The sequence below is a fragment of the Hydra viridissima genome, unplaced genomic scaffold, assembly GCF_058129835.1.
Source record: "Hydra viridissima isolate aposymbiotic clone 2 unplaced genomic scaffold, HvirCarnegie_v1 scaffold_18, whole genome shotgun sequence".
Classification (NCBI taxonomy): Eukaryota; Metazoa; Cnidaria; class Hydrozoa; order Anthoathecata; family Hydridae; genus Hydra; species Hydra viridissima.
Window position 1 is genome coordinate 906,398 of NW_028324317.1, and position 21,587 is coordinate 927,984.

The 21,587-nt window shown below is 27.9% G+C and overlaps 4 protein-coding genes and 2 long non-coding RNA genes across 8 annotated transcripts in view; 3 read left to right on the forward strand and 3 right to left on the reverse strand.

Moving 5' to 3' along the window:
• LOC149876724 (uncharacterized) overlaps positions 1-21,587 on the reverse strand; it is a 316,490-nt gene that overhangs the window by 181,353 nt on the left and 113,550 nt on the right. The gene's annotated exons all lie outside the window — the stretch shown is intronic.
• LOC149876736 (uncharacterized) lies at positions 1,044-5,074 on the forward strand. The gene is made up of 5 exons (XM_090075048.1): positions 1,044-1,152; positions 1,359-1,445; positions 2,103-2,155; positions 2,512-2,766; positions 3,713-5,074. Exons 2-5 carry the CDS (start codon positions 1,417-1,419, stop codon positions 5,053-5,055), a joined length of 1,680 nt encoding a protein of 559 aa, XP_089931174.1. The 5' UTR covers positions 1,044-1,152; positions 1,359-1,416; the 3' UTR covers positions 5,056-5,074.
• Positions 5,098-21,587, reverse strand: part of LOC149876737 (uncharacterized) — a 112,021-nt gene continuing 95,531 nt past the window's right edge. For all 3 annotated transcript variants that reach the window (XM_090075082.1, XM_090075083.1, XM_090075081.1), the window contains one exon: positions 5,098-5,723. In XM_090075082.1, the coding sequence (XP_089931208.1) occupies positions 5,430-5,723 (294 nt within the window). In that variant the 3' untranslated portion in view covers positions 5,098-5,429. The remainder of the gene's footprint in view (positions 5,724-21,587) is intronic.
• On the forward strand, positions 6,884-9,278 carry LOC149876738 (uncharacterized). Its single transcript, XM_090075063.1, has 2 exons — positions 6,884-7,344; positions 8,605-9,278. Exons 1-2 carry the CDS (start codon positions 6,900-6,902, stop codon positions 9,192-9,194), a joined length of 1,035 nt encoding a protein of 344 aa, XP_089931189.1. The 5' UTR covers positions 6,884-6,899; the 3' UTR covers positions 9,195-9,278.
• On the forward strand, positions 14,872-19,901 carry LOC149876739 (uncharacterized). Its single transcript, XR_016448585.1, has 2 exons — positions 14,872-17,001; positions 19,673-19,901. It is a non-coding gene; the product is annotated as an uncharacterized LOC149876739 (long non-coding RNA).
• Positions 16,892-19,677, reverse strand: LOC149876740 (uncharacterized). Its single transcript, XM_090075141.1, has one exon. It carries the CDS (start codon positions 18,914-18,916, stop codon positions 18,149-18,151), a length of 768 nt encoding a protein of 255 aa, XP_089931267.1. The 5' UTR covers positions 18,917-19,677; the 3' UTR covers positions 16,892-18,148.

Below are 21,587 nucleotides of genomic sequence, written 5' to 3' on the forward strand. Positions count from 1 at the left end.
TGCAACCATTCTGCCACTCCTGACCATATGCCGAATCATCTCTGAGTCAATGTCGAGTAATAAGAGAATTGCAATGGATTGAGCACTGGCAGTCATTGTTTAAGGGTCAAAAAAATTAGAAAGAACAGTGACACTGGAGTAGGTCCTTTCATGGTTTAGCTCATTGCAGAATTGAAGAAACGGGTCAAAGTTAAACGATCTTTGACGTGTTAAAATTATTTGAATTTAAACAGTCTTAGATGTTTAAATTCAAATAATTTTAACAGGTCAAAGATCGTTTTCGAGTTCATACAACTTTTTACGATTTTAAAAACCGCGAAAATATACTTTATTTGAAATAATACGATTTTGAAAACCTTCATATTAAATTTTTTATGACTTTTTACGATCTTAAAATCTGCCAAAATATTTTTTATTCGAATACAAATTTAAAAACTGTTTAATTCAATCTAATACCACTTAAACAATTTCGCAACACGTTCACACACGACGATTGTTTTATCTTTAGTTGTTTCCAAACCGAACCCGAACTTTAAAATTGTTGGGAACGAACCGAATCAAACCAACTGTCATAACCCTAACCAAGCCAAACAGAGGTTTGCAAAAGTGAAAAATTCGCAATTCGCATATCACCACAATACATAACCTAATACATAACATACCGTGAGGTTAGAATTATTTTTATTTCTCATTTTTAATGTTGGGAAAAAATGAGTAAGTAATTTTAGTAAGTAATAATTACTTTTAAAATATATTTATTTTTTAAACTTTTTTCTAGATAATTTGCTTAAATAAAAATTACTTAACGCATAAATTATTAGTTTTTTAAAAACTAAACAAAAATTTTGAGTACTTTTTACTTTTAGAAAAAAATCAAAAACTCTCTCTCAACGTTTAAAATGGGAAATAGAACAAAATAATTGTAACCTCGCGATAAGTCTACAATACATATCATTTTGAATTGTCTGTGATGGACGTCGGTGGGTGAGAGTCTTAATCAAATAATAGGGTTTAACAAAATAATAGGATGGAATTATATAATCAGTTGACTTGAAGCGTTTTTAAGTGAAACTTCCAACAACTTAAATATAATTAAAACTAAAAACTAAATCAAGAACTCACTGATCTCAGTTTGGTTCATCGCAGATTTCAGTTGGTAGTATTTCATTATAGGAGACCAGTTCAAACTTTTTTTTTGATTTAACTGCCTTTTTGCTGTCTATATTTTTTTGTCACGTTGAAATCAGCAAGTGAAGAATTTAAAACTGAGTCTTGCTGTTGCATGACTCAGTTGTAAATTCTTAACGTGCTGGTTTCTATCAGTTCGAGAAAAACTGTAGAATTCAACACTTGTTTAGTCGATCAACCAGCAACTCACATAACGATCGCAGAAAAGAACATTTTCAATAAAAAAAAATGGAGGTACTAGAGGAAGAAATGAACCGGTACGTCATCAACTTTTGTTCTACTCTTGTTATTTGTTAACTGGATTTTTCAACAAATTTAGTTTCATAGTCAGAAAAGCCGGGGAAAAAAGAGGAAAATATGAATTTACAGAAGTGAATAAGGCAGGATGAAGCGAGAGTACATAAATAATAACAAAGTTTGTAACTGAATAACAGATCTTGAATATGAAATACAAAACTGTTCTTTAATAGTTACTATTGGTTTATTAATCCTTATTTCAAAACAATGCCACAAGTCCTAATTTATGCAAATCTCAATCGTGCAGATACTGCTGCATTATTCAGTATTGCTCAAGTTTTTTTTTAAAACAGTTGCTTTAGGAAAGATGGATCATTGGCATCTTTTTTGTTCTTAAGGTGCAGAGTCCCCGTAAGTCAAGTCACTTTAACAATCAATAAAATGCTTTCCATCAAAAGGAAAGTTACAGGGAAGGCAAATTTGTTTCAGTGACTAAGGGTGTTCCTGAAATATCTGATATAAAACGGTTTATTTCACTTCTAAAACTGCTCTAATTTATTTTGAAGCAGCGCCTATTTCTATGTACTCGTTTATTAACTGCGAAAATAGTTTGCTGACAAATTTTAGAGCGTTTTACTAAAATTTATCATCGCAATTAATGGACTTCTTTTTCGTAGAACGGCTTTAAAAGACGAAGTTGTCATGGAGAACGAGTCGGACGATGTAAAGGGTAATAAAATACTTTTAACATTTCGTCAGGTTAGAATTATTTTGTTCTATCTCCCATTTTAAACGTTGAAAGAAAGTTTTTGATTTTTTTCTATAAGTAAAAACTATTTATAATTTTACTATTATTTTTTTAAGAAATAATAGCATATTCTTTAAATAATTTATATTTAAAGAAACTATTTATAAAAAAAAGTTTTTAAATAAATTGTATTCTAAAAGTAATCATTACTTAGTAAAATTAACAATTCATTTTCTCCCAACGTTTAAAATTGGAGATAGAACAAAATAGTTCTAACCTGACGATTTCCCATTTCAGACAGATTTTCAATTTTCAAAAAAAAAAACCCTCTCTTATAGTTGAAAAGTTTCCACAAGATGTGTTTACAACGCTTGCTGATTTGTTGACCTATGATTGGCAAAAGTTTGCTCGATGTCTTTCGGTTGATGACTCAGCAATCGATAATGTAAAAGAAGAATTTGAAACTACGAGAGAACAAACTTTGCAAATACTGAACCGAGGGCGTAAAGATAATCCATCAAAAAAGTGGCGAGATGTGAAAAGAGGATTACTTTTTTGCAAGCGTAAAGATTTGATCAGTAAATGCGAACGAAGTAGGTATTTTGAGCTTGATAATTTTTGTGCCGCTGTTGCATGCCGATGTTCTCCTGCGGCCCCTGAATATTTATTAGAGATAAAAAAAAAAAAAACAAAACAAAAAAAAACAAAAAATATACAATAAAAGTTAAAGCACTGCAGAACATTAACAGATTTTTTACCTGACACAAACATTTTTAAAAAGGACAAACTTTCCTTAATTTATTTAGCAAATTTGTCACAAAACTTCGGGCCTTTTTATCTGCAAAATCATTTAGCAATTTTGCGGATTAAATTCACACTTGATTTAAGTTCAAAATATTAGCTATTTATTTCATTGTTAATTACATTGTAAATACATTGTTAATTAAAACGTTTACAATATTACTAAAAATATGAAATAAAAGTTGAATGTGACTCGCTATCTTGATTTTTTTTGCAGTGCTCCTGCATTGCACGATTATAACATCCCACCCTCCCCCAAAGGGTACAACTGCATAAAACATCTAACGAAGAAAAGTTTTTTTCAACTTTTTCAAAATACTTTTTTAAGAAAATTGATTTCGATTTCGAAAATATAACTATATTGCGACAGGTTCTCAAATTAAAAATCAAAATATTCCTCTGGGAGTATTTTACATGTAAAATGCTTTTTCTAAAAAAAACTGCAATTGTTTTAAATAGCGTTTACAAATGGAATTGCTTAATAATAAAACAAACTTAAAGACAGAATATTTCATCTTCAAAATAGCAAGCGTATTAAATATCAGCAGATAGTGACAATTTTTTAATAGATATCGTTGATTTAATCGTCATTTATGTCCTAGATAAATTTTATTATGTTTTTCCTATAAAAAAAAAAAAAAAAAAGAGGAATGCGAAATGCCGTTCAAAAAATAACTTCTAAACATTCCTCAAAAAATGTCACCGTGCAGTTAAATATGAAAAGTTTTTGTCTTTCAGAGTTAATATCCCGACACTCCATTTTCGGTATCCTGCCGCCGACAAAAGCCTTCTTTTCGCGTGACGATGAACTTCATCAAATTCATAAATTCGTGTGCCAAACAAACGATTCGGGTAAATCAATCACGATTTTAACTGGAATGTCTGGAATTGGAAAGACTCAGCTCGCTAGAAAGTATGCAGCATTTTATAACGACCATTTTGAAAGTATTGTGTGGGTGGATGCAGCATTTGATAAAATACAAGTTTCTATGACTAATCTCTGTCACCAACTAGGGTTAAGCGTAAGAGATTCTCAAGGCGATCCGTTCGACATTGAAGTAGTCTCTAGAAAAATACATCATTATTTTGAAAGAGAAAAAACGCTTTACATTTTCGACAACGTCGACGATGAGAGTGTGAAGAATTTTGAAAAATACGTATCAAACAAAAAAAATGCATTTATTTTGGTAACATCGCAATGGAAATCATGGTCTAACGATGTTAATCAAGTGCAAATTAACTCTTTCTCGCCTCAAGATGCGTTACTTTTCGCAAAAAGAAATATTAAACAAATATTAACAAGCGATGACGAAAAACTAAAAGAAATAACCAAAGTGCTTCAATATCATCCACTCGCCATTAATCAAGCCATTCTCTATATAAACAACAACAGCGTCTCTTTGCAGGAATATTTAGATCTTTTTCGATCATATCCTTTCGAAATGCTGGAGGAAGGTATCCCCACTGAAGTGGAAACAAAGTTTATTATAACATCAATTAGCTTGGTATTAAACAAAATAGAGAAATCGAATGAAAAATCAGTGGAAATTTTAAACCATTTATCGTATTGCGACGGTCAACACATTACAAAAAAGTTTATTCACGGTATTTCAAAACACCTGAAAATAAACGAAGAGCTTTTGATAAATCGAGCAATAAGTTTACTAGTAAGTTATTCGTTGCTTGATCGTTTCGACGATGACAACGATAGGTACGCGATGCACGAAATGACCCAGTTAGCTAGTAAATGTTATCAAAAACGCAAAGAAATAACAGAAATATGCAACGAAAACATCGCCCGTTTTCTAAAATTAGAGTTGGAAGTGGTAAAGGAACACGTTGACGATGGGAAGCACTTCTATAACCATTTCATCCATATGTTTTGTATTAATAAACCAAAAATGTGTGAAGTGTTTCATCAACAGAGTCAGAGTATCCAAAGTTTCTTATCAAACAAAGGTTTCTTTCAAGAAGCAATAAACATTCTCAATGCCATTGAAAAGTATAACATAAAATCTTATGGAATTGAAAATGAAATAACTTTAGATAATAATGTGAGGCGGGTATTTTTTTTTGTATAGAATATATAAATTTATCGTTTATATATTGTGAGTTGGGGTTTCTTTACGAGGAATGGGGTTTAATGGTTTGTATTTACGGAGGATAGGGGTATGGATGTTGGGATGCCTCTTTTGGTTCTGTGTAATGGTAGCACTCTGACTTGTGCTATAATGCGTACTTACTTTTCTTGGCGCGTAATATATTTCTTTATGATTAACAAATCTTTTCCGTTATTAACAAATAATATATTCTCCACTTTAAACTATAAAAAAAACTGTTTCTTACTAATTCTTCTGTTCCTTCTTTTATCGTTTATCATGTAACCAACTATAAATTTCCCTACCCTAAATGCCCACCCGTATATCCCTTATGTCTATAATTTGTCTTCCTTTATTTAAACAATTTTCGTAACTTTCTCAAAGCCTTCTCGTAACCTATCTCTTAGGTTTTTTCTCCTCTGCTCTCCACTTCTTCCCTTTCGCTGCTCCTCCAACTCCCTCCTTTTAACTCCTTCTTTAACTCCCCCTTTAACTCCCCCTTTTCTCTTCGAGTTTCTCGTTTTTATATTTGTTGTTTTGTTTTTGGGCGTTGGCGTCTTTTCATTTTCGTTAGGTAGCGTGTAAAATATTAATGGTTGATTTCGGGTGTTTTGATTGTTGTGAATAGCATCTTGGTTAGTTAGGTTTAGCTTCCTCACTATAAACATAGCTTAGCAAACTGTTTCAGAGATATGGGAAAATATAATGAAGCTTTAGAAATTTATTATCAAGTTGATAAAATACAAACGGATGTTTTAGGTATCAATCATCCATCAACATTGGATACAAAAAATAATATAGCAAACAGTTTGAATGATATGGGAAAATATAATGAAGCTTTAGAAATTTATTATCAAGTTGATAAAATACAAACGGATATTTTAGGTATCAATCATCCATCAACATTGCGAACAAAAAATAATATAGCAAACAGTTTGAGTGATATGGGAAAATATAATGAAGCTTTAGAAATTTATTATCAAGTTGATAAAATAAAAGCGGGTATTTTAGGTATCAATCATCCATCAACATTGGCTACAAAAAATAATATAGCAATCTGTTTGAGTCGAATGGGAAAATATAATGAGGCTTTAGAAATTTATTATCAAGTTGATAAAATACAAACGGATATTTTAGGTATCAATCATCCATAAATATTGGGTACAAAAAATAATATAGCAAACTGTTTGAATCGAATGGGAAAATATAATGAAGCTTTAGAAATTTATTATCAAGTTGATAAAATACAAACGGATGTTTTAGGTATCAATCATCCATCAACATTGGATACAAAAAATAATATAGCAAACTGTTTGAATGATATGGGAAAATATAATGAAGCTTTAGAAATTTATTATCAAGTTGATAAAATACAAACGGATGTTTTAGGTATCAATCATCCATCAACATTGGATACAAATAATAATATAGCAAACAGTTTGAATGATATGGGAAAATATAATGAAGCTTTAGAAATTTATTATCAAGTTGATAAAATACAAACGGATATTTTAGGTATCAATCATCCATCAACATTGCGAACAAAAAATAATATAGCAAACAGTTTGAGTGATATGGGAAAATATAATGAAGCTTTAGAAATTTATTATCAAGTTGATAAAATAAAAGCGGGTATTTTAGGTATCAATCATCCATCAACATTGGCTACAAAAAATAATATAGCAATCTGTTTGAGTCGAATGGGAAAATATAATGAGGCTTTAGAAATTTATTATCAAGTTGATAAAATACAAACGGATATTTTAGGTATCAATCATCCATAAATATTGGGTACAAAAAATAATATAGCAAACTGTTTGAATCGAATGGGAAAATATAATGAAGCTTTAGAAATTTATTATCAAGTTGATAAAATACAAACGGATGTTTTAGGTATCAATCATCCATCAACATTGGATACAAAAAATAATATAGCAAACTGTTTGAATGATATGGGAAAATATAATGAAGCTTTAGAAATTTATTATCAAGTTGATAAAATACAAACGGATATTTTAGGTATCAATCATACATCAACATTGAATACAAAAAATAATATAGCAGTCTGTTTGAGTGATATGGGAAAATATAATGAAGCTTTAGAAATTTATTATCAAGTTGATAAAATAAAAACGGGTATTTTAGGTATCAATCATCCATCAACATTGGCTACAAAAAATAATATAGCAATCTGTTTGAGTCGAATGGGAAAATATAATGAAGCTTTAGAAATTTATTATCAAGTTGATAAAATACGAACGGATATTTTAGGTATCAATCATCCATCAACATTGCAAACAAAAAATAACATAGCAAACCGTTTGAGTGATATGGGAAACTATAATGAAGCTTTAGAAATTTATTATCAAGTTGATAAAATACGAATGGATATTTTAGGTATCAATCATCCATCAACATTGGGTACAAAAAATAATATAGCAAACTGTTTGAATCGAATGGGAAAATATAATGAAGCTTTAGAAATTTGTTATGAAGTTGATAAAATACAAACGGATATTTTAGGTATCAATCATCCATCAACATTAGATACAAAAAATAATATAGCAGTCTGTTTCTATGGAATGGGAAAATATAATGAAGCTTTAGAAATTTATTATCAAGTTGATAAAATACGAATGGATATTTTAGGTATCAATCATCCATCAACATTGGGTACAAAAAATAATATAGCAAACTGTTTGAATCGAATGGGAAAATATAATGAAGCTTTAGAAATTTGTTATGAAGTTGATAAAATACAAACGGATATTTTAGGTATCAATCATCCATCAACATTAGATACAAAAAATAATATAGCAGTCTGTTTCTATGGAATGGGAAAATATAATGAAGCTTTAGAAATTTATTATCAAGTTGATAAAATACGAATGGATATTTTAGGTATCAATCATCCATCAACATTGGGTACAAAAAATAATATAGCAAACTGTTTGAATCGAATGGGAAAATATAATGAAGCTTTAGAAATTTGTTATGAAGTTGATAAAATACAAACGGATATTTTAGGTATCAATCATCCATCAACATTAGATACAAAAAATAATATAGCAGTCTGTTTCTATGGAATGGGAAAATATAATGAAGCTTTAGAAATTTGTTATGAAGTTGATAAAATACAAACGGATATTTTAGGTATCAATCATCCATCAACATTGGGTACAAAAAATAATATAGCAATCTGTTTGAGTCGAATGGGAAAATATAATGAAGCTTTAGAAATTTATTATCAAGTTGATAAAATACAAACGGATATTTTAGGTATCAATCATCCATCAAAATTGGATACAAAAAATAATATAGCAAACTGTTTGAATCGAATGGGAAAATATAATGAAGCTTTAGAAATTTATTATCAAGTTGATAAAATACAAACGGGTATTTTAGGTATCAATCATCCATCAATATTGGCTACAAAAAATAATATAGCAAACTGTTTGAGTCGAATGGGAAAATATAATGAAGCTTTAGAAATTTGTTATGAAGTTGATAAAATACAATCGGATATTTTAGGTATCAATCATCCATCAACATTGGCTACAAAAAATAATATAGCAAACTGTTTGAGTCGAATGGGAAAATATAATGAAGCTTTAGAAATTTATTATCAAGTTGATAAAATACAAACGGATATTTTAGGTATCAATCATCCATCAACATTGGCTACAAAAAATAATATAGCAATCTGTTTGAGTCGAATGGGAAAATATAATGAAGCTTTAGAAATTTGTTATGAAGTTGATAAAATACAAACGGATATTTTAGGTATCAATCATCCATCAACATTGGATACAAAAAATAATATAGCAAACTGTTTGAATCGAATGGGAAAATATAATGAAGCTTTAGAAATTTGTTATGAAGTTGATAAAATACAAACGGATATTTTAGGTATCAATCATTCATCAACATTAGATACAAAAAATAATATAGCAGTCTGTTTCTATGGAATGGGAAAATATAATGAAGCTTTAGAAATTTATTATCAAGTTGATAAAATACAAACGGATATTTTAGGTATCAATCATCCATCAACATTGCGTACAAAAAATAATATAGCACTCTGTTTGAGAGATATGAAACAACTAGATATTGAAGTTTAGAAAGATATGAAATGAAATGAAAAAAATGAAAAATCAAAGTTGTCAACTATTTTAATCGTTTTCCTTAATGTCGATTAATGTTAATTTATTAGAAATATGTAAATAAGTTTTTATGATTTTTATATCTTTTTGTTAACGGAAATTTTTTATCCAATGTACGATAAAAAGTTTGAAGATGATAGAAGTTGTAACAAAGTAAAGTTATTAAGGAGAAATTCTTAAAAAAAAAAGTCCTTGTATTGAGTTAATGAATTAAATTATTAAATGCCAATGAATGAAATTTTTTTCGAAAGAGTATAAAGTTAAAAACAATTTTTTTACAGCCGGAAAATTAGAAACGTGAAGTTTCAGAAAAAAAGGCCCTTGGGAGAAGTTTTAAATAAATTTCGAATGATGTTTTATGTAAAAGTGAAATAAAAAACTAAAAGTTCGATAGTTTTTTTATAACTTTGTTAAACTATTAAACTTTTTATTTCGTTTGCAAATAAATTGTCGTAACTCATAATTATGTCATAATTAATATAATAAAATATTTTTCTTATAATTAAACTTTGCGTTAAATAAGAATGAGACTGGCAAAATTAATTGCACTCTAAGTCACAAGTCAACGTATGTGGCTGTTAACGTCAGAAATAACAGAAAAAAATGCGTGCAAATTTTTACTTGGCGTGTAAATTTGTATACGCCAAGTAAAAATTAAATTCGATTGCAATCAAAGCAAGAGGATCGCTAGTGTCGCTTTAATAGGGAGAATTTCACTTGAATGAAAGAGGATATATATTATATGAAGACGTTCTCAAAAAATATTCCACAAATACGCAAGCACTTATCTTCAATTAAAAAAAAACAAAAGGAAAAAATTAAAAAAAGAAATTAAAGGAAAATAAAAAGCAGTGCATAAAATGTGAATTGCTAAATTAAATACAAAGTTTTAAATTAGAAACTTGGATAAGAAAATTAAAAACGAAATGTAAAGAAGGTTAAAATAGAGGAGTTTTTTTGTATTTATTTATAAATGATTTTATAGGAAAAGTTTAAAAAACACACTCATATAAAAACAATCTTTTAGAAGAAACTTTCATAAGAAATATTGCTCAGAAAAAAGTTTACCAGAAGTTTGAATTAATGGTATAGCTTGATAGAAAAAGTCAAAAGAAATAAGTTATAGCAGATATTTAAAGAAGAAATGAAAATTAGAAATGTAAATTAGAAATTTCAACTTGAAATTTCAACAAGAATTTCAACTTGATATTTCAACAGGAACTTGAACTTGATATTTCAACTTGAAATTTCAACTAAAATCTCAACAAGAAATTTTAATTAGAAATTTAATTTAGAAATTTAATTTAGAAATTTAATTTAGAAATTTAATTTAGAAATTTAATTTAGAAATTTAATTTAGAAATTTAATTTAGAAATTTAATTTAGAAATTTAATTTAGAAATTTAATTTAGAAATTTAATTTAGAAATTTAATTTAGAAATTTAATTTAGAAATTTAATTTAGAAATTTAATTTAGAAATTTAATTTAGAAATTTAATTTAGAAATTTAATTTAGAAATAATAAACTAGAAATCAAAGAAGAACCAGAAGCATTAATTAGAAACTTATATTAGATATAATTTCAGATTTTAATTAGAAAGTTAAATCAACAAAGTAAGTAAGAAATTTAACTTAGAATTTTAAAATAAAATTCTAAACTTAATAATTGATAAGCTTAATATTAATTTTAATGTTTAAACTTAAAAGTTAGAAGTTTTAATTAGAAACTAAAATTATTAATTTTATTTTCATTAAACATTAATAAATTTAATAAGAAATTTCAACCAGAAATCAGAAGTCTAAATTTAAAATTTAAACAATTGTTTTAATTTAGAAGTTCAAATTTAAAAAAACAAAAGAAAAAGCTTAAATTAGAAATTTGTAACTGAATTTTAAACCAGAAATTTAAATTCGAAACTAATTCTAGATATTAAATTAGAAATTCAAACTTAATACTTAAACTAGAAATTTGAATAAGAAATTTACATAAAAAGATTAAGGTAAAATTTTTGATTAAACGTATTTTATTTTAATTAACTTAGATATTTAGAAACTTATGTAAGAAACTCAATTTAGAAAGTTAAACTAAAAATATTAATTAGAAAGTTATATTAGCAAACTAATTAGAAATAATAACGCGAGAATCGGAAAGTTTAATTTGAATCTTTTCTTCAAAACTTTAAATAAGTAACTTTAGTTAAAAAATAAATTAGAAATTCAAACAACAAATTTAAACTAGAAATTTAAATAAGTTGTTTATATTAAAAATGTAAATACAAAAATTTAATCAGAAATTTACATCAAAAAGTGGAATTATGAGTTTAAATTATGAATTTAAATTAGAACATTAAATTTAACATTTTAACAATAAGTTTGGAAAAAAAAGTTTATTATTCGTTAAATAATTATAATAGAAAATTAAATCAGATATTTAAATTTAAAACCTAAATTAAAAAAAAAAACGAAGTTAATAATGTAAAAAGTTTAAAATACAATTTCATATTAGATATATAAATTAGAAATAAAGAATAAAACGTTAAATTATAAATCTAAATTTCGAGACGATCCCCTCCCCTTCTCTTTGGACATGGCTTCTAAAATCAATTCTTTGTTGTTTTACATTTAACTTGGTCAAAAATAGACAGAGTTCAAATTTCTTCAAAAAAGATTTTCTCGTTTAAGAATGACGACCATTTAAAATTATTTAAGGTGGGAAATTAAAAAAAGGGTGGGAAACTTAAAAAAGGTGGGAAGTTTAAACTTTTAATGGTCGACCTCCTATTCCGTAGAGGTACTTTGATCTACTTTAAAAAAGAATAAAAAAAAAATCATGATTTTAATAGGTGCTCAAGGTTGAGGACAGTTAGAGATTAGCTCCAATAACTTTTCGCAAGTCATCCATATTTGACACTAATATAAACATACTAGAAAATTGAGTTTGCCTCATGCCTCTTAGTTATGTCTCATTTTATTTATCTTATACAACAAAATTGCTGAGCGCTCCCCTAAAAAACGTCATTTCTCTCCTGATCCTTAATGAAAAAAGTTGTTTTTTACATTTTTGAAATGAGGAAATGTTTTCCGATGCTTATTTTGAAAAATAATTCTGAGGACGTGTTGCAAGATATTAGAGTATGTTTCTATGCACCGTGGTTAGTAGACTTAGTTGCTTGTTTGAACTTTCTTTAAACTTTTGAACGATCTTTTTATCTGATCTCAGATTAATGTCATATAAAAAAATTTTAATCGTAAAAATTTAAACATTTAATGCTAAAGTGAAAAAAAAAATCTTTTTTTTATTGTAATTAATAAATTAAATTCAAGTTAAAAAGATTTTAGGATCAATTTGATCCTAAAATCTTTTTAACTTGATTTTGACTTTGATCCGATCAAACCAAAAGTTATACAATTTCGAGATTTTTAGTATTGCAAAGTGTTTACAGACATCAAGCGCACTTATTACAAGTAGTGGGAGTATTTATAAGAACGTTCCCTTAAGTCGTCACTTTGCGATCTCATTTACTAGGTAAAGGTTCGGTAAATTACATAAACTCTCCAGTTGAATGATAACGCAAGTCGATAGACTATTCGGCTGAAAGAAACAAAAACATCAAGCTTAAATACAAAATGAGAACTTTCTTTGAAAAAAAAAATCAACAAGAAGCAGGTTTTCTTCAAAAATTATAATTAAAGGCAAGGTCAGCCTCCGAGAGTCTGACCTTGCCTTTAATTAACTTTTGATTAAAACCTGGTCCATTTTCATTTTTTTTTTAATGTAATATGCAAAATACAAGATTCAACTGGCATTTTAATATGTGCTAGAATTTTTTATTGCACTAAACCATTCAGTAAATTATATTAAGCATATCCATTCCTTCATCCATCTTTTCTAAAAGATAAAAACACAAATGACAGCAAAGTACTTAATCACCATGTTAAAATTGATCTGCGTTGTTGTTCGTTGGAGATTTTAAATAGTCTTATTACTCATTTGTTGGTTGTCATGGCTATCAAAATAGTGCTTTTCGTTTTGCATTTTACACCAAGCTACCTCGCGCGATCCAAAATTTTCACTAGTTTACATTAAAAAGCCATTCATTTTTCCTAGACTTTTTTGGTAACGAAACTCGGATACATGCTCCTTTAAAAGTTTTTAATTTTAGGTCTTTAGTTGCTTTAGTAAGATCAGTATGAAAAAGAGTTTTGTTTTTAAGTTAAAGTTAAGTTAAGTAAAGTTAATTAAGTTAAGTAAAGTTAATTAAGTTAAAGTTAAGTTTTTAAGTAAAGTTAATTTAAGTTAAAGAGTTTTGTTTTTTGTTTTTTTGTTGTTAAGTTTACCAACTATTATTTTATTTTTACGTAAACTTTGTAATTTTTCTCTTACATATAAAATGAAGATCAAACAATCTTCATGGAATGATTCTTTAAACAAGCGCCATAATAATCCATTACTATCTAATAAAAGAGTTAGTTGTTGATAAATCCTTGATGTGGTAAGACAACACTGTTAATCTACTCATTAATCCAGGGTGGCTTGATTAATGTAGACCATCGGTTTTTTGGAAAAGTTTATTTCAGCCATCTACAGGCAAGTGATTCTGCACTTATTGAGGTAGCAGCAAAATAAATGAATGTCAGGGCGACGTTTTTATAAATATTTTATTTAATATTTGATTGTTTAGTTAAGTGTTATGATGAAGGTAAGGAAATAGGGAGGTATGGATTGTCGAGTTGTGTAGAAAGGTGTATGTGGAGGTTTGGATCGAGGTTAGTTGCGTTGGGGTTCCTTTTGATCAGAAAGGGCGATGCTTGGAAATAATTTGGTTAGGAATGGGCAAGGTTTAGTCGTTAAAGTGCTAAGGTTTTATTTGCCGTCTTCAGTATATTCTGTTGCATAATAAAACTCAGCAAATGTTCTATTAGTGTGTAATATTTAGCAGTCTTTTGCTCATGACGTGTATATAACACAAATAATATTCTCTTACACTTCTTGCAGAGTTCAATAATGTTTATATCAATTACCCCTCTTTTTCATATCTTCTTTTTTATTACAAATATCTCATCTTTTTTTTAATCTTCAGATTATTCTTTTTAAATCAATATTAAAATCTTCTCGTTTTCTTCATTCATTCGGCTGCTTATTAAACTGCTTGTGAGGCTGCTTGTTCATTAAAGTGTTTTTCTTATCACATAATTCTCTCTCTTATAAAAATCTTCTTAAGACTTGCTTAAAACTTTCTCTTTAAAACTTGGCCTTCCTTTCTTCTTCTCTCCTTCCAAAGAGACGACCGTACTAATCCGTCGCTCTAATCCGTCTCCCAAAGACGTCCAATCACTGCCGCGCAGTATACTTCTCTATCTTAATCTACCAAGTTAACAGAAACCTATATCTTTTCTATCATTATCATAATCACTTTTGTCTTATATCCTTACCCAGCCGGCACACAACGTTGTATTTACGTTGTATTTAAGTTAAAATTACGTTTTACGTTACTTTACGTTAATCTAACGTTGTGTAAACGTAATCTTTTTAACGTAATATTCTAACGTTGAGCTAACGTTGACACAACGTTAAAAAAACAAAGAAATATTAACGTAATTCTGCTATCTATAAAAAAACCTACCGTAACTTTTTGCTTTTATTTTCTTCTTAAAGATTGCGTAAGAGAAGATAGGAAATATTTTTGTTTAAATATAATTACTAAACTTATAAGTTTAGTTCGAAGGTAATTACCCAAGTTTAAAGGTTTGAATTGTCTTTTAAAAGACAATCGAGGAATTTTGAAAAAATGTTTTTAAATAAACAGCGTACAAGTAGTAAAAACTTTGAATTGCTGATAAAAGATTTAATAAAAGGTAGTAAAATGTCGATTAAAAAGGTTTGATTTGATTTTTTATCGTTGTTAAAACCTGTTCTATAAATTATAGAACAGGTTTTTTTTATGTTGTAGAATGTTTTATTATGATATTGAACAATTTTTTATTCTTGAATTATTATGATACAACTATTTCTGAATCTACTAGTTCTCAGATAAACTATAAATACTTAGCTCGATGTCATTAAATTTATTCAAATTTTAATTTTTTAAATTTCCACAATAAAAGTTTGTATCCAATTATTTGAAATGTTCAACCATGATGTAACATTTGTATTTGGGTATTCATTATTACAATTTTTCTTCTTTTAATCTCATTTTAAATTTTAAAGAGTTGTGCTACTGTTTTATATTCCTTTAGTTGAATCCAAATTTATAGCTAAGTTTAGATTTTTTGTAATAAATGTGAGTAATATGTCTAGGATTTTACTTTAGATGCAAGGAACTTACAAACAAATATCATATTGGTAGGAGCCTAATCCTCATGCAATTAAATCTGCTATGATGTTATTTTGAATCTGATAGTTACTCACTCTGAGCAATATAGTATAATATTTTAAAATCAAGTTAGCTGTGAAAAATCAATTTCAATAAACTGCTTGAATTGCTTATATTTTGACAAACAACGTAAGTATATTATTAATAAGAAACATGAAGATTATTTTTCATATATCTTCACCAAACATCTGCTATGCATAAAGTGTTAAAAAGAAATCAAATTATAAAGTAAGTAGAATAAAATTTATTTCAAAATTCTCATTTGTAAAAAGCATAGAGAATCTTCAACAAAAGCTCAAATAAATGAGTAATAAACTGGGTAATAAATGCAAGCATTTGTTACCCAGTTTTATTTATTATTGTTTAGTTTCTTCTTGTGTATCTATAGTATATACTATGCCTGTAATCATCTTGTATTTTCACATTTTTAGTATTTATTTGTTTATTCATTTAGTTGTGTTTTAGTTAAGATAAATTAGTAATTGAACTAAAAAAAAAAAACGATTAAAATTGTTCTCCAAACTAAAGTTTAACCTTAACATTTCATTCTTGAAAAACCTGTAATACCTCATTTTTAGCTTTAGATTTTATTTTAAGCTAGTTTTTATTTTATCCTAAATAACCATAGCTAATAAACACAAGCAAGTGTTTTTACTATCTTTCCAAAAACTGTTTTCAGCGCAATTATTACTAATAATTATTAGTATATTGTAATAATTGTGCTGAAAACAATTTTTGGAAAGATAGTAAAAACACTTGCTTGTGTTTATTAGCTATGGTTATTTAGGATAAAATAAAATAAAATATTTGATTAGACTTTTAACTGTATGATTTTAATTATGATACAAACATTCAACTGTATGATTTTAATTATTATACAAATATTTAGCTGTATGATTTTATTATGATACAAAAATTTAACTGTATGATTTTACTTACTATAAAAACATTTAGCTGTATGATTTTAATTATGATAGAAACATTTAACTGTATGAGATTAATGAGCTAGCAAGTAAAAAACTTACTTTGAATAAATGTAGTTACCTTTTTATTATTATTAAAAATTTAGGTTTTCTTATTTTTTTCTTATGTTCAGTTTTTATTATCATCTTGTTATTGTCAAAACTACTAAAATTTAGGTTTATTTTAGAATAATAAAAATGAATAAACAAGAGAAAAATCAATACTTGAGGGAATGGCGGCAAAGTAATCGAGCCTTAAACAATCTTCTTGTAAATGAAGAAATTGACAACTCATTGCATGTCAAATCCAATATTAATGAAGTGGAGAGTAGCATTGGTTTCCAAAACATTGAAATTGAGAACTTTAACGATTTTTTTTGTGTGTTTGATTATAAAGATACTTCTGGAACTGAGAGTTCTGACCTACAGGTAGGTACACCTTAAATACACAAACACCTTAAAAACTACAAAGTCATAATTTATGTTCTTGTCAAGCACTGTGTGAGCTTTAGCGCATAATATTATTTGTTTTGAGACTCCATATAAATACTCTCTCCAAAAAAATACAAGTTGGACTATTTTCATAATTAAAAGATGCGATAAAAACAATTTAAAAATAAAAAATAAGTTAGTTTTAAAATAAAAAAATACGCTTCTTGGCATGGGTAAGCACCAATTTTAAAATAAGTTTGCAATTCCTTTTTAGATAACTATATTGTTGCTACAAATAAAAATTAAAAAAACTTTTCACAATATCCTTCTCAGGTTGATAAAATGAGCTTTTTACTAGCAGTAGAGACGCTTGTAGTTTTTAAGGGGTACTAAGGTTAATACAAACATTGAAACACAAAGTCAAAATTTCTTTTCAGAATCAATAAGTTACATTTCAAAACAACATAAAACATTTCCCCAATTAATGTTATTGCTTTCCACGTTATTCAAATCGCCTTTACATTTAGCATTTGTTTCGGTTGATGTGGCTAGTTTAATCATTATTGGCTTCATTACATTAACTCTACAAGAAAGTTTGCTGCATGCTGATTTCTCTATTTCGTGGCAGACAGAGCACTCTTTAAAACCCTTTACATTACAAATGCCATTGCAAACACATTTTAATATACATTTATGAAATTGTTCTTTTTCTTTATCTTTTTCTTGCTTTTTTTTCTCCTTTTGATCCTTTTTTTTCCTTTTTTCCAATTTCAATCAACTCGACCTGTTCAATGATGTTTTGGGCTTCCTTTGACCCATGTATTTTGGTGACACGTATATTTTTTGTTTTATTCATGTCTTTTGGCTTTATCTTGTTTACTGTAAGTAATTCTGGTATATCTTCTAGATTTAAACTTTTTTCATAAATTTCTTTCATTATCATCTGCAACTGCTTGAACATAAATTTCCAATAATTAGCTGATCCATATCGATGATTTGTTTTTGCTAATTCTGGAAATGAATGTGGAGTAATTGGTGTTAAAAAAACATTTGCTGATGAACATGTGCATATTTTCTTTGTTGCACTTGGAACAAGACTGCTAGAAGGCTCTTGCTCTTGGTTTTGAGCCATACAGTTAGCAGCCTATTGAAATTTATATTGCTGCATATTATTTACATTTAAACCTTCCTTAGATATGCGAACTCTCTTTGCAGCATTAATTATGGTATCCCTTGAAGCCCATTTATCCCACATTCCTCCTAAAATTGTCATGAAGCCTTCTCGGTTTATTGTTTGGAAAGTTGTAAAAAGTTCATCTCTTTTTTTATCATATTCACGATGCATGTTCTGATTAGGACTTTGATCCAACAGTTGAGTAACCCCAGTTGTATCAGGAGGACTTATAAACAAGTTAATTTTTTTTTCATGGAGGAAATGTAGAACATTGTAGTCAAATCTTGAACTGTGTCCATCTGCTAGCATTACAACAGGTCGTTGTATATTCTTTTCTGACAAATATATATCAAACTTTTTGTGTTGGTCCAATAAAGAATGGTTATCCTGGCTTCCTTTTTCAGTAGATGATGTAATTAAATTTTTAATATTTTTGACAGCTGTTTTTGGGGCCATATGACTAGTGATACCTTTACCAGCAAAAATAACTTGTAAAACAACAATTTCACAGCATAGCCTCTTTTGTTGTTCTCTATGTACCAAGACACAGCTTGTTGAATCTGAAGTTCTTTCATATTTATTTTTTTCCTCTGGATTTTTGCCTCTGCCTTTGAATTTGGTTTTCCAACAACAAAAGGTTCTTTTCTCACTTTTATAATAAATTTTTGTTTCCCCATTTACAAAATTACTAATATTTTTATCTATAAAATACATATGGTATAAAACAATTGTGTGCATAAATAAACATTAGTAATACTCCTACTAAATAAAAATATATAATGCCTTATAGTTAAAGTGCCTTACATGTTAAACTAACTGCAAATTTTAATTAATAGCAATCCCCCTAATTACATTATATTAGAATTTACCATAGAAGTTGTAATTTGTAAGGATTTATTTTTTAGTTTTTAAGGGTTTTTTATGGTTGTTTATGTTTTTTTTTTAATAATAAGTTTACAATAATGTGTGTTCCAATACGATGGCCCAAAAACAAAATGTTTACAAAATTTTGAGTGAATCTGATCAACGGCTCTAAAATTATAAGCAAAAAACCTGATTGCGGTATTTAAGGGGTAACAACCAAAAAAGGTGACTTTTCTTTAAATCACAAAACTTTACTAAAAACCATAGATTAAAAAATAAGGCCAGGGAAGACATTCATATTAAGTAGTTTTTAAGTATAGAAAGTTTCAGCACTTCAGAAGTTTCCAATATTCAGTTATAGGGTACCACTTTTTTTTGTAGTTTCTAAGGTGTACCTACCTGTAGACTCTGAGGTTCTTATGAGTGATGATAATGAAGATCTAAATATGTCAATATTGTTCTATCTATCTCTTCTTCCTTACATATGTTTTGTATACTTAGATATATCTTAGTCTTGAATCTTGAAAGTTAGCGTTAAGAAAAAATCAAGCAACTAGTCAGTTATAAGAAAAATGTATTTTTAACTGTTTTTTTAACATCCCATTAACAGTATCCCATGTTGTATTTTAGAAGTCATCCTGCTAATGCACGAGTCTTCGACGGAAGCACAAATAAAAGGTCAAATAGGATGCATCTTAAAGTTCTCACCATTTGTAAATGGAAGCAAAAAAAGTTATTTGAGGAAGCAAGTGATTGTTGAACAATTATTAGTTTTGAGTTTTTTTGTAAATTTATTATATATGCTATATAATATACAAAAGAATACATAATACATCTTTAAATAAAGTCTTTAAAAACATTTATTGTATTTTTAGTTTGAGTATCCCCGAAACTGTTTTTCTAACGCCTTGTAAGGGATTAGAAACCCTTTTATTAACGTAGAATATTGATTGTAATTGTGTTCAACATTTAATGTTAGTATGTTAACAATAAAGGTATATGTAAACCGATTACATACGGTTATATTCATATAAAAACCATGACACGAAGCCATAGGCTTCGGCAGGTTTTTATGAATATAGCAGTATATTAATATTAAATATTAAACACAATTACAATCAATATTTTACGTTAATATAAAACGCCAATAATTTTCCAACTTAAGTTTATGTTATTATAACGTTAATCTGACATTAGAATTTTACGTTTGTATAACGTTATTATCTAACGTAAATCTAACGTAAGAATCTTACGTTACAAAACCTTTCCATTTTGCCGAACCGGCAACGTTGTACTAACTTAAAATCTAACGTAAATACAACGTTAATACAACGTTGCGTGCCAGCTGGGAAAGTAATTACCATAATCCTATAACTCTAAAATATCAGCCTTTTGATTACGGAAAAAAGTTCGCCGAATCCAATTTTTTAAGCGAATCCCTTATCTTGCTTAAAAAACCCTATTCTTGCAAAAAAAAAAAAAAAAAATCCCCAAATATGTACTTTTATCAGTCTGCTATAAAACTGGAGGGAAAAAGTGACAAATAAATGTAGTGTGAAAATGCGTAGAGTGTAATTGGCGCAAACCATTCACAAAAATTTTTCATTGCAAAACCCTGCAAAAAAAGGGTGAGGATGAAGCACAACTTGTACCCCCTGCAGCTAAATGAAATTAAATTATCGAACGCAACAAGTTTAGAAAATAATTATATTGAGATGCGATATCTTGCGTAAATTTAAATTGCAACGTAGTTCTGCAATGATGCACGTTTACTAAAGAGAACTGTAACGGGTTACTATTTTAATTTCTGCATTCTTGCTAGGTTATGTAAAATTTTAACATATTTTCGACTTTTTTTTTCCAATGAAGATTCTTTTTTTTGTTAATGGATTTACGAGACTTCTTTAGTTTTATTCTTCCTCACTTCTGAACTTTTCTTGGTTCAATGATTGTATAAAAACATTCATTAGTTTTCACTGCAGCTGGTTGCGTCAACTTTTTGGCACTAAAATCCTACTCTTTATTTTAACAGTAGAGTTTTTTTTAGTTGAGGATGTTGAATCAAATCATATCAATCATAGAAAAGTCCTTAAAATATTGACAAAAGCATATTTTCAATCATGTTTAAGGCATGACATAGGGCCAATGTTTTTCTGGTTAAACTTATAACGATGGCTCCGCGCAAAATCGGACTATCTGCAATCTCCGCGGAAAACAAATTTGGTTTATCAACTTTCTCCGTATAAAACAAAATTGGCTTGTCTGCAATCTCCGCGTAAAACAAAATTGGACTGTCTGCATTTTTGCCAGATACATTTTTGGACTATCAGCGTTTTTCGGGTGTATAAATTTTTGGTGGTGTTTCTTTAAATATTTGAAGTTTTTTATAAAATTCTACAACTTTTTAATTAATAGCGATTATTTAAACACAAAGCCTTGATCATAACTTGATTAAGTTTGTGAGTAATAAAGTAGTTTTAGTTAAGATAAATATGTTATAAATGACTTAAGTTGTTGTTAATAATAACATAGCATATGTAACAAA

Coding starts and splice junctions, on each gene's coding strand:
- LOC149876736 (XM_090075048.1), top strand. CDS start 1,417: ATGGAGGTACTAGAGGAAGAAATGAACCG. Junction 2,156..2,511: donor CGAGTCGGACGATGTAAAGG/GTAATAAAATAC, acceptor CCTCTCTTATAG/TTGAAAAGTTTCCACAAGAT. Junction 2,767..3,712: donor GATCAGTAAATGCGAACGAA/GTAGGTATTTTG, acceptor TTTGTCTTTCAG/AGTTAATATCCCGACACTCC.
- LOC149876738 (XM_090075063.1), top strand. CDS start 6,900: ATGGGAAAATATAATGAAGCTTTAGAAATTTATTATCAAGTTGATAAA. Junction 7,345..8,604: donor AATACGAACGGATATTTTAG/GTATCAATCATC, acceptor CGGATATTTTAG/GTATCAATCATCCATCAACA.
- LOC149876740 (XM_090075141.1), bottom strand. CDS start 18,916: ATGCACACAATTGTTTTATACCATATGTATTTTATAGATAAAAATATT.